Raw genomic sequence first — 12,918 nt, forward strand, 5'->3', positions numbered from 1 at the left:
ATAATGTTCTAGATTCTTTCCTTGGTTCTATAACCGATGGTGCTTGTCACTTCGTTTAATTTTTTTATCGACACCACAGTTGAATGTTTTCTATTTTAATTTTAGAATACGAGTCTTTTGTAGAGAAATAAAAGTCAATTTGAAATGAGACAATGCTACTGTCAAGTTTTAGTCTATTAAGCTAGGCAAAATTAATAAAAGACAGCGTACCCCCATGATTGCACGTCATTTCTGGTTAAACAATCTGTCCGTATAAAATATAACGCAATCAGTATATTGACTGTATATAACTATAGCAGATTATATGTGCTTGAATAACGTGGTCTAAACCATTCTATAAAATGAAACACTAAATTACGGGCAGAAATAAACCGTAGTTAATGTCGCAATCAGACGAAGCGAACGTCGCCATTGTTATGTTTTAGTTGGTGCATGTGAAGTCAAATTCGCCACCGCATCCCAATTCATTGGTAATATTATTTTGAAGCCCATTTTTTTAATGTCACTGTCTCGGATGTGTTGTATTCCGTATTAATTTATATTTGGATGCGTTAGATGTTACTAGAGAGTTCTAGTTCTTGACCATAAATCTACCTTCAAGGTATGCATAGGCCTATGGCTGCGGCATCTTGCCTTATTTTCTTCGTAAATTCCAAAATTTTAAAATAAATCTGTTGTAGGTTTTGTTAGACAATGTTTTTCTCCATATTCACAAGTATTTATATATATTATCTAGCCCTAATGTATCAGGAACAGGCTTTTTACCTCATGGTTTATATATCGTATGGGCCTAGGCCTAATTGGGCTTGAAGCCTTAATAGGCCTACTGATACTCCGAATTTAATTCCGGGCAAATCCGTGAGACATACATATATTTTTCCAACTGGTTACAGTCAAAAGTAAACGGCTGCATGAAGATAGCATTTATCAATAGGCTGTAATTTTTTTACTAATTATAGAAACAGGTTTAGGCCTATAGCCTACAGCCTAATGTACAGGTGATATAATTTGAGAAATTTGCCGTCTTTGGTTTATGCTTCTACTTGCATCCCTCACGGGCTGGTATTCTACTTGCATCCCTCACGGGCTGGTATTCTACTTGCATCCCTCACGGGCTGGTACTACACGTGGCGAAAGTTCCGCGGGACGTACCAGCACCTCCGGGATGAAAGCAAAAATATGGACAAAAGACGGTTCGGTCTCCATTATCTCGGTGTATTTCTCAAAATCTCACCCGCACTGCATTCTATAAACCATTTTCTATATTCTTCAGCCGAGGAATTATATTAATAGGCTGCAGCTGTCGTTATGCACTTCACCCCTTTGCATCTCCAACCGTTATCGTATTTGGAAAGGTTGGAAAATTGGGTAAAATTTGTTGTTTGGTTGATTGATTTGTGGTTATTAAAACTGGCATCACAGTGAAATTGAAGACTACAACCTGACCCCCTTTGGTTTGGTAACTATTAGTTTATGTGCAAAATGTTCACTGTATTTAGTACCAGCTCTTTCGGGACAAACGTAAAAACCTAAACAAAAACATAAGCAAAAGACGGTAAATATTGTGGTTGCTGTCTGGTCGGGACCAAGCCATGGTAGTAGTCTTCAGTTTTACTAAAAAATTTTATGCAAATCACAGCATTAGGCTGTCGGCCCAAGAAATATATAGTTGTATTCACATATACGGTAAAAGGCTAGTAGCCCTGAAATTGGTAAAACTGAAGACTACTGGTGCATGTCATTCCATAATCGACATATTTAAGGCATTTTTTTTGTTTTATGTCATTTGTTTGTGTTTATGATATTTACCCGCTTTTTTATGATTTAACGTTCAGCCCCGATGGGCTGGTGCCAAACACAGTGCCCACTTTGCACGTAAACTCAGAGTTGCCAAAATAGAGTGTTGCGGTAGTAGTCTTCGGTTTTTCCCAGAAATCTATATCCTAAATCATGGAAACTTGCAGTTAAGTCAACGTGAGTGCATCCTCACCTAGACCTAAACTCTCCTTAACCTGACCAGGAATGCCATAAAGATCATGGCATAAAATACAGGGTTGCATTTTAACCTAAGCCTAACTGACTGTACCAGATCCTTACATAGCATGGGGGGGGAGTGCCTTGCCTTCTGGACACCCCGCCCACCTAACCTGATGTAGAACGTCATAAAGGTCACAGAGTAAAATAGAGGTGCATCTTAACCCAATCTACAGTGTTTGGTCCTTAAGTGCCAAATGGGCACTGTGGGAGATACGCAACTAGAAGGCGCATGTTACCTCTTTACAAACAGTATTCCTAATACAGTATCTGTAATTGGATTGTAGTGAGGTAGACAAAGAATCATTTTACACCTGGTATGATATGAAATATATCACTCAAAATCTCCATCAACATATTACACACAAGGCAGCAGCTGTTGAGCTGGAAAACCTGTTACGATAAAACATCCGGTACAGTATTGTAACATAAGAAGTCATGAAATTTAATTGTTTGGAAAAGGTAACAGAAAGAGCAGAAAAACAAAAAAGTTGTTGTAAACGCACATGAATAGCGCTTGTGCTACAGGCACCTATCTCTTCCCAATGCTTGAGACTTTGGAACTTAACACATTGAAGAAAGAAATGGTCTTAGAAAATAACGCCAGTTTTCAAATCTGTTAACAGTAAATACACAATTTGTTGTTCACCTACTCTTCATATTCCCTTTGGAAAAAGTCGCAAAATGATCATTACTCGGCCATTCCTGATTCAGCATTTTATTAATTTTGGGCTCAGAATTAATGAAATGCTGAAGCTGGTTGTAAGTACAGTACAGTATAGGTAATTGCTACATAGGGATGTTAAAATTTAGTAAAATACAAGCTGGTCTCCATAAATTTCATGTCTGTAGTTTGCTAAAAACAAGTTCATTAGTTGGATGATTAAGTTTCATAAAATGGTTTGCATGTTGAAGAATACTAAGTTTTGATAAAACTTAAGATGTGTTTTAATTTGTCATTTATGTATTAAGGCAGTATGAAATGTTAGCTGTAAAAGAAAAAGAGAGTCCCAGAGAGTAATATTTTAACTCTGGAATTCAAGGCAATTGTAGATCAGCCTTTAAAATTCAGTTATTGTATTGTTTGTTAAAAAACTTGTGGATCTTTCAGAAAAATAATTTTGGCAGAATGTCAGGATGTGGCGGTGACGGCCATGGACATGGACACGATCATGGAGGGCATGGTTCCTGTGGGGATGGGCATGACCATCCACCAGCCGAGCTTGGAGTTGCCTACAGCCTATATACGCGCATAGATACAGCAAACGTTGAGTGTCTCAATGAAGCTGTCGATGGTTCAGGCAAGACTGTATTCAAGCCTTGGGAAGATAGACTTTCAGGGACGAGGTAATTTTATTCAGTATTGTTAGCAGTGTTGATGATATTATTTTAAGTATTTGTTTAAAAGCTAACATTTCTTTTGGTAAGGTTCTTTTTGCGTTATTCCTCCTGAGCTGTTTGGATAAACGCAAATTGTATTTTGGAAAATAAAAATTGAAGGGTTATCCAAGGTGATGATTACTCGTATTACAGTTTCTGTTCATGTTTGCATGGTTCCATTGTCATGCAATGTAGGTCTTTTATTGTTAAGTTTCATGTTCGATTTGAATCTGTTTCTCATTATTAACAGATGTATTTACTGTATTTCTCAGAAATTAAAAGTTTGTGTGTCAGGTTTTCTCTTGATGGCTTGTAATGTTTGGCTTTATTTTGTAAACCAGGACAAAATTGCTGTCGTGAGTGGTTTTTGGTATTCACAATGTGACCATACAGTATGCTTACCATGAAAGTTTAGTGGACATACTCTTGATGTTAGTATTTTGCAAAATATTTAGGATGTTCCAAATTGGCAGAATGTTTGCATCTTAGTATCCAAAGTGTAATTGTTTAGATGCTGTTTTCATTAAGCAGTATTGTACATTTGTATTGTCCTTATATATACTGCAGTTTCTTTGACTGAAAACTGGTGAACCTGTGAAACTGATGAGTAACACCTATTTCCATGTTGATAAAAATCAGGTCAGTGTTAGTTTTTGCTCAAAACCCACAGGTTAATCTAGCTGTTTTTATTTTTGGTTTTGTTATTCTCTGATTCTCACCCCTTCATGGACAACAAATCTTTAGATGGCAACCCTATTAGAATATGGAAATGTTGCCGGTGTTCTGTTAAACTGTTTTCTAATGGCAGTGATGATGATGATGTTGATCTTGTATGTGGTGTCTCCTCTCAGTTTTTGACATGATAGAATTGAAGACAAGTTGTTTAGCTGCAAAAGGTTATCACTTCTTATGATCCTTGTTGGGTCTGTTGTAGGTGACATTTTGAATCTGTGTTCTATTGAGTTGAAAGCTAATTTCCTGAGGCAGCCATTTGACACCTGCCAAGCTAGCACGCTTAGTTTTTGTAGAGATCAGGTGATGTGGCTAAATTAGTTAAGACCTAAATCCTTCCCTTCGCTGCCATGACATCAAATTATCGGCCTGATCCTGTCTTTTTTTTTTTTTTTTTAAATTCATATTTCAATAGCTTTGCTTTTAAGAGGTAGCTAGGTTTAGGCAGTAAGGCTCACTCATTAATCTCATGTTTTTTATGTATGCATGATCTAAATTAGGTGTCTGTTGATCACTGTGTTTAATTTTCATAGAAAAAATTAAATATAGCTCATTACATTGAGTGAAAGTTGCAGTAACATATAATAAAATAATAATACAATTGTTGAATGAAAGTGGTGATGTATTTTGAATAATTTTATTTTTGGTTCAGACACCTGGTGTGATTGAATGATTTTTCAGACAGTGCGTTAAACCTGGTACTTATTGGATTAAAAAAAAGTATTGCTAAGTATAACATTTTGAACAAAAAACTTCTTCTGTAGGTTTAAGTTTTATATTAGAATAGTTTCAAATTGTTTTATTTAGGTTTGGTCTTCAGACAAAACCATTGCATAGAAATGAAGTCAGGAACTAGTAAAACTCATTTTCTCATATATTACTGTCTTTACAGTTTGTGGAAAGTGATGCAGACGAGGAACTTCTTTTCAATGTTCCGTAAGTTCTTTGGTACTTTTTTTTCGTGAGTACCGTTTGGAATTTTTGTTTAATTTGGAATAAAAATTTTTTTTTAGAAAACATAGGTTAAATCAAATTTCATGGAATTCTAATGTGACTTAGATATTTAGTTTTTGAAGTAGTATATAGTAATGCACTGTGTAGTAATACCTTTAGGTGAATTAGTGATTAAGGTGAGGTGAGTGTAAGGTAAGGATGATTTAGAATAAGTCTCATGATTTACCATATTTTAGTGTGCTTTTTGTGGCATTAGCAGTTTCAAGGAGCTCTTAAGTAGAATTTTGGAGTGGGTAAGCAAAAATGATTCAGATTCTCAAAGTGAAAACTACAGAATTTGAGGAGAAATTTATCTTTGTCATTTGATAAGGGTAAGAGCAGCTAAGTGTCATGAGTATTGTGTTAGACATAGTTTACTAAAGACAGTTGACAGAATGTTAGAGCCCTCACATTTCTTGCAGGTGCCCTCCAGTAAACAATTTCTGGGTAATTTTACGTGTAGTTATCCTTTGCTCAGATGTGAACAAATTCCTGCACAGGGTCAGACACATTTTGACTTTGATCCAAAGTAGTTTCAACAGATAAGTTTTCTAGTGTTTTTTGTATTGTATTGAAAGTTATGTTGCATCAGTATAAGTCATGTATCTACATTTTGACCTTGATCCATGGTCATTTTAGGTCCCTCAGAATTTTTTTATAGGCATTCATGATATTGTGTTTAAAAATGATTTTATTTTATCACAAGCAAATGTGGATTTCTTTCCTAGGTATAGAATTCTTATACTATAAAGAAATTAGAAACAAAGTCCTTCTGACAAGTCAGTTGTCTAGTAGGCAGATCTTGTGGTTGACATTCTCATTATATTTTGTATTTGTTTCCCTGATTGATAATTAACTGATGTACAGAAAAGTCTGAGGGTAAGACTGAATACGAGAAACTTTGCCTCTTATAGATGCATAGGTAGAGGGGAGTTCTTGTAGGCACTCATTTGCCTCTTATAGATGCGTAGAAAGAGTGGAGTTCTTTTTAGGTAATCATTTACATGTTTTAATGGAAAGAAACGTATTATCTTCATCCAACATGGAAACAGTTATACATTGTTTTGAACACTTTAGTATGCCATAAGAATGGACAGCACATGAGCGCAAATAATGTAAATTTTTTAGATGTTTAAATTAGTTCTGTACAGCAGTCAATAAGAATTTGTTTCTCCAAGTGATGTTGTGTTCTCGCTTGTCACCAGATATTTTTTTCTAATTCACTGTCTCATTTTTCTCTGTGATACAGATTTACGGACAACATCAAACTAAAAGGCATTATCATCGTTGGAGGAGAAAATGGTCACCACCCAAATAAGATGAGACTGTGAGTTTGTTTTTATCTACAGAGGGACTTAGAGTATATATCATAAATTCTTTATTTCTATTTACAGATCTCTCAGTTTCTTAGTGTTTTGAAAGGATGCATTGCCTCTTTATGTTCATCACTCAGAGACTGATTACCTAGCTAAAATCATTGCAACTTATTAAATAATTTCCAAATTTTATATAGTAGTTCTGTTTGTCTGCAAAGTAGAAAAGGAAATCTTTATCATCCAGATTTTTGTATTGAATAATACAAAAATGAAGGACTGAAAACTTCCTTCTTTATACTTACATTTACTTTATGAGAATTGAAGCTTAAGTAAGGAATACAGTTTAAGGTTTGAGCATTTTATTTGTTGTACGATTTTGGTATCTATGTTATTGGGTATTTATTGCAGCAGAAAGAATTGCACCTTTGGTAGTCATCTACCTAGCATTATTTTTTAAATTGAATCCTTAGCAAAAGAACTGTATGTCATTATGTATTGAATAAATATTAATAACTGTGTAATTATAAAGAGTGTAGACCAATGAATTGTGGTTAATGCTGATTTATTTTTTAAATAAATAGCAAAAGACACCTTGGTGTACATTTTTTAGACAGTAGAAATAGCGCTTTTTTCTAGATGAATATTTATTATAATTATTTGCGTTAATTTTTTTGAAAACAGGAAATTAAACCTAGAGAAGTTTAACAAGTTTAGTGAATGTCGTCTTCCTGAAATGAATGCAGAGAAGCATTTGAATTTTTAAATCTGAAGTGGTGGGATATCAATTAAGCCATGTTTTGTTTTTACAAAACAGGAAAGTTTGTTTTAACAGAAGTTTTTGTTATGCTTAGTCTTTAGTATTTCAAAAAGTAGGCTCTACATGCTTGATAAAATAGCTTTTAATGATTTTTATATTTTTAGGTATAAAAATAAACCCCACATGACCTTTGATGATGTTGGTATGGAAGCTGACCAAGAGTTTGAATTGCATCCAGATCCTTCAGGAACGTTAGAGTACACTACTAAGTAAGTTTATTTTCATTTGTTTATTTAAAACAGTTTGTCGTTATTGTTGGGGGATTATTTTAAGCACACATTTCTCAGGGGAAAATTGAAGTATACAATTGAAGATGTTGAAGTTTATATTTTGAAGCTGTTTGAGGTATAGAAAGCTTTTTGATACTGCGGTAAGCCAGTGCATTTACATCTGCAGTCTAACAGAAACCACTGTATCGGTGATAGTAACTAGAATTTGGATAATGCTTACGGTCACGAACAAGAATGTTACAGAGTTGAAGTTAGTTGAAAAAGGAACTGTAAATATTGTCTGGTGAAAACACCTTTTGAAATGTTAGATACTTAGGAGAAGCATAAGAGAAAACACCAATTTAGATGAATATTAGAATACTTTCAAGAAGGCATTACTAGGTTATAATTTGATCATCATTTACCATGAGTTTGATTATAATACCAGTGATTAGGTTTGTGGTTTTCATTGATACCCTTTTTTTTAAAGGGAAGAAGAGGTGAGGTAGGTGCAAGGTTTTTTCTTATGCTGTTTTGTATGTAGAAAAAGAATTTGTTGAAAGACACCTCTTTCGGTTTTTTATGTGGATTTTCATAAGTTTTACACATGGTGGAAAATTTGATTGTGGATAAGAGTTAACATTGTAAACCAGAGTAGGCAAGTCAAAAGATTAACTCATATCAGGCCTGAAACACAGGTTGAGATTTTTAGTCATGAAATGGGATTTGTAAATATGTGTACAGTACACATATTAACTCTTAATTTAAGAAAAACTCTTAAAATCACAGACCATTTAATACAGCATTAATTGAAAAGGGAACGATAAGTATTGTGTTGTTTCTTGATCTCAGAGAGATTCATGATGCAACTTGAGGTTTCTTTGCGTTGAAATTGTTTCATTTTTGGGAGTTTTCCTTGGGAAAACCTTGTGTTAAAATTGTTTTATCTTTGGAAGTTTTCCTGGGAAATACCTTGTTTTGAAACTGTTTTTTCTTTGGGACCATGTTCAACTTGATACATAAGAAAATGGTATCTGAAATGGTAAATTATAAAATGACAGTGAAAAACCGCAACAATTTTCATATTGTTCATTGTTTCAGGGTTGTGAAATTTTCATCCGTGACTCACCTTTCGATACATTTCCCTAGCAACTTTGGGGAGGACACTACAAAGATATCATACATTGGATTTCGTGGGGAATATACAAAAGCCCATCGACATGGAGTAACCATATGCAACTATGAAATGTCACCCCAGTTATCTGACCATAAAGATAAAGTGATGGATGCTGTTGGTAAGCCCATTATGTGATTTGGACGTAAGGTAAGGTTACGTGAAATAGACAAGGTTTGTTAACATAAATATTTATTCTCTCAGCAGTTTTTGAGATCTCATAAAAAAATCTCCCTAGGTTTGATTCGGTACGGAAGGAATTAAATTTATTGGATCTCTTTGCACAATAGCTGGAACTCATGTTTGGGTTATACGCACATGTGTTCCTCGTTTTCTGTGCCGTTAATTTGATTCCCAACACCTAATGTAAAAGTTCATGAATTTTCTGATGGTGCAGTACTGGGAAAGAATTGCCTTTGCTCTGAAGTATAGGTATAATTGTACCTTATGCAGGAATAGTTTGGGATACATTGGCCTTATTAGGGGGGAATGTAGCAGAAAGGAAAGGAGAAAACACATGTAATTAGGTTAAATGTGATATCACATTTGAATGTTGTTGGATATTTACCAGTAGTTATTTCTGATGGAAAAGTGGTGTATAGTTGGAGATACACTTGAAAAATGGCAGTATGTTGAATGACTATGAACAAAGAAATCAGAAATTACATTCAATTTTATATTTCTAAATTAGAAAACTTTTGAAGTGTTTTATTGTGGAAATAGGAAAGGATTTAAGATGAGAGCAAGTAATCATGGTTTTAGATATTATAAAAGCTGGTTTTTTTTACAAATGCTTTGGCAAATGTTTCTAAATAGGAAACAAGTTGGGAAGTGGTTTTTATTTAGAATATGCTATAATTGTGCCTATTCTTACCTTTTTATTTTACTAAGAAGTAGATTTTGCAGTTTAGGTGTAAGGGTTTCTCCAATCAAGGTGTCAGATGCTTGATACCTTTTTGTTCACTGTAACACTGTACTAAGCTGTGATAAAAACTGTACGGGGTAGGCTTATACCAATTAGATTAAGGTAAAGGATGCTGTGCTGCCGTTGTATGAAAATGTCCTCTACATAAAAAATTACAGGATTGAATAGATTTTTATTTCATTCCTTCTTTGGGACATTTTGTGTGAAAGGAAAAGGTTACTTGGTGTTGGCTAAAGTATAGAACTTTATTGAAAATAGTTGATGTGATAAGAGATGCATAAAATTGAAAAATATACATGGAAGAACAAACAGGGAAGAAAGTGAGAAGCAGTACCTCTTGGTGAAAGCACAAACCTTAGAAAAGGTAGAATGTTTTTGCCACCTCGGAAACTCACTGGTGATAAGAAGGCATTGAGAAAGTACCGACAACTTGGGTGAATTGGAAAGAGACTGATAGACTGCTGACAAGCAATGGTATCCAATTAGCAGAAGAAGCAAAAATGATGTATCGGCCTTTACTGTTCTGTGCGGCTTTAAACAAGAGCACGTGAAGCGACAGTTTTAAACTTGCCTACAAAATGCCAAGAATTAATACAAGTGCAATTGGAAGATCATACTACAAATGAGACATATGGTGTCTTGAGACCGCAAAATAAACAGATCTCGTAGTTGAGATGGTTTGGCTATGTGATAAGTTATGAGCAGTTGATCATAAAAATTGTTGATATGGAATTAGCAGGATGAAGACCATAGGAGGGTCCAGAAGATCATAGAGAACTGGCAGAGATGAAGTCTTGGACCAGACAGGAATTCAGGCAGGGGAGCAAGGTACAGAGAAGTTGAGAGAATGTATTTAGCTTCTGATCCTGAAAATGAAAATTGGATATACAAACATTAATGATGGTGATGCTGATAAGGTACTTCACTGTAATGGAGTACTATAATGTTCAAATGGCTTTTGAAACCTTATTTTGTAAAAACTTATATATTGATAGTATGGCAGTATGGACTGGAAGGTATTTAGAGTACTTATTTATTTAGCCTGTATTTTCCAGACGGAAATATAAGAAATTTTCTATGTTATAATATGGATTATCAATAGTATGATTATACTGTATGCCTTTATTTCTTTGCAAGTAGAGCAATTGCATATGTTATGTTTTTGGAATCTTAAATGCTTGTTATATTTTATACTCGTAACTTGATATCACCTTAGGTGAATTTAGAATTAAATTTTACACAGTTTCACCTAGAACGTTATGTATGACTTTTTCCATGCCAGACAAGCCTATGTAGAGACAGCAATGGAATTGTTTCCCTTTGGAGGAGATGTGCAAGAGCTAACAGGGAGGGTTAGAGTAATGCCCCAGGATGGGAAACAAACCTCTAAAAAGCTAAATTGGCTTACTACTCTTGGCAAAGACTTTTTTAACATGATCCTTTGGAAAACAGGCATCACCATGTAGCTTAGAACTCAGTATCCTTGAGACTAAAAACCACATCTCTTCAACAATGGCTTGGATTCCTGAAAAAATCAAACCCTCAAGGTTGGGTTTATGAGAGGTAAGACCATACTAAGACCTTTACTGTATGTCTCCTGGCCTAGTATTGCTTGGAGGATGGCACCCACAAAGTCTTTGATGATTGCCTTTGCACTAGTGGTTAGTATGTGCTGTGTGTTATTACTGGGATGTCAGTCATTCATTCCATGCCACATTCGCAATGGGACCAGTAATTTTGGATAGGCAGATATATAAACTGTCTTTTCATCACCTGCATTTCCTTTGTATTCCTTCAGTACAGGGAGTGTTTGGAAGGTAACTTCAGCCTATGCATGGCACAGTTTCTATTTTCTTTGTGTTGAGTAATGGAGATGAGCATCGTTCAGTACAGACAATCCTATTTTTTACTGTTCTAATGGAGATACCTTTAATGAGGTCCAGAGACTTACTCCATATATGTGAAGATTACTACTGTGATTTGTTAATAACTTGTCTGATCTTTGTAGGATGAGAAGGATGAAGAGCTGCAATATTATATACCCTCAACCTAAATAGCCAGTGAGTATAGGTGAGATGTGATTTTTACCTTGCATGGATGCATACAAAATTAGGTAGTGTTTTACATTGTACAAGCCAGTTATTTTCCTAAGGGAGTCCCCCAACCCTTGTGATTGGTATTGTTCATGAACGCTTTTATTTTCCAGGCAACAGATGACAATAGGACCATGTAGGTAAAGACTTTCTGAAGCTGTGAAGATATTTTCTTCAGAACATTATTCTTAAACTGGTTCTAATTTATTAAACAAACTTCAAATTACATCTTTAGTTGGCTGACCTTATACATTTGACTTGTGCTTTATTGCCATTTTATAGTATGGCATTAGCTGAGTGAGTCTTCAACAAGCAGAAGTTTAAGTTTTTCTTGAAGACTTAGGACAAATATCTTCCATGTAGGAAGCAGTACTCCAGATGTCATAGGTGTCAGCTTTTGCCATATTGTTTCAGTCTTAATTACCCTTAAGATCATAAATCTTGCTCTTTTTCTGGATGGTAATGATTTACTGGCTTTGTTTTGTGGTGTCAGGGTACACTATGGATGTTGGCATTTACCAATATGTTTTGTTATTTTTATTATGGAATCATGATACACTGACAGCATGTTGGTAATTGTTAGTGGCCTTTCTGTTAGTACAGTATATGACAACAGAAAGAGGTATGGTACATTATCATGTTGCAAGATACTGCATATTTTAAATATTTACTGCATATTTTAAAATATTTTTAAATATTTTTTGATCAACCATTTGGCGAGCGATAGTCATAGGAATAGATTTTCAGTTAATGCTTTTATTTTGGAATCAAAATGAATGTCATTTTTATTTTGCATAATTTTTCATTATTCTTTTACTCAGAAAGGAAGATAGAAATGGCTTGGACATGTCCTCTTAAAGAATAGTACTTTATAGTGTCAGCTGGCTCATAGGGCACTAGTTGGAAGGCAAACCTACTTGGATGTGAACTGTGAAATGGAGACAGGAGATGAGTGAATTTCTGGAAAAGGACTGGAAAGATATGAGAGGCAGAATTTCATAGAGGCTCGTTAAGATGTGATGTTGAAGGCAGTGATGATTATGATGAAGGTTCATCAGATTATTCTAAATCTTAGACAGCTGCCTGGCTAGTGTTATATATTCTAAATCTTAGACAGCTGCCTGGCTAAGTGTTAAATTTTCTGGTTGTTTGCAAGATGTTTCATATTTTTATAAAATATTTTATTTTAGTTTTTTGTTATTTTGTCAAAAGAATGGTGCATTGGAACCACATTTAGTTAATTCT

General features: G+C 34.6%; 1 protein-coding gene across 1 annotated transcript; it reads left to right on the forward strand.

Moving 5' to 3' along the window:
* Positions 1–339: 339 nt before the first annotated feature.
* Positions 340–9,737, forward strand: LOC136834223 (PITH domain-containing protein GA19395). Its single transcript, XM_067096519.1, is given in 6 exon segments — positions 340–470; positions 3,146–3,394; positions 5,039–5,082; positions 6,389–6,466; positions 7,377–7,481; positions 8,583–9,737. Coding segments are annotated over 5 exon segments (669 nt in total). The 5' UTR covers positions 340–470; positions 3,146–3,163; the 3' UTR covers positions 8,794–9,737.
* Positions 9,738–12,918: the final 3,181 nt, after the last annotated feature.

The sequence above is a fragment of the Macrobrachium rosenbergii genome, chromosome 53 (assembly GCF_040412425.1).
Source record: "Macrobrachium rosenbergii isolate ZJJX-2024 chromosome 53, ASM4041242v1, whole genome shotgun sequence".
Classification (NCBI taxonomy): domain Eukaryota; kingdom Metazoa; phylum Arthropoda; class Malacostraca; order Decapoda; family Palaemonidae; genus Macrobrachium; species Macrobrachium rosenbergii.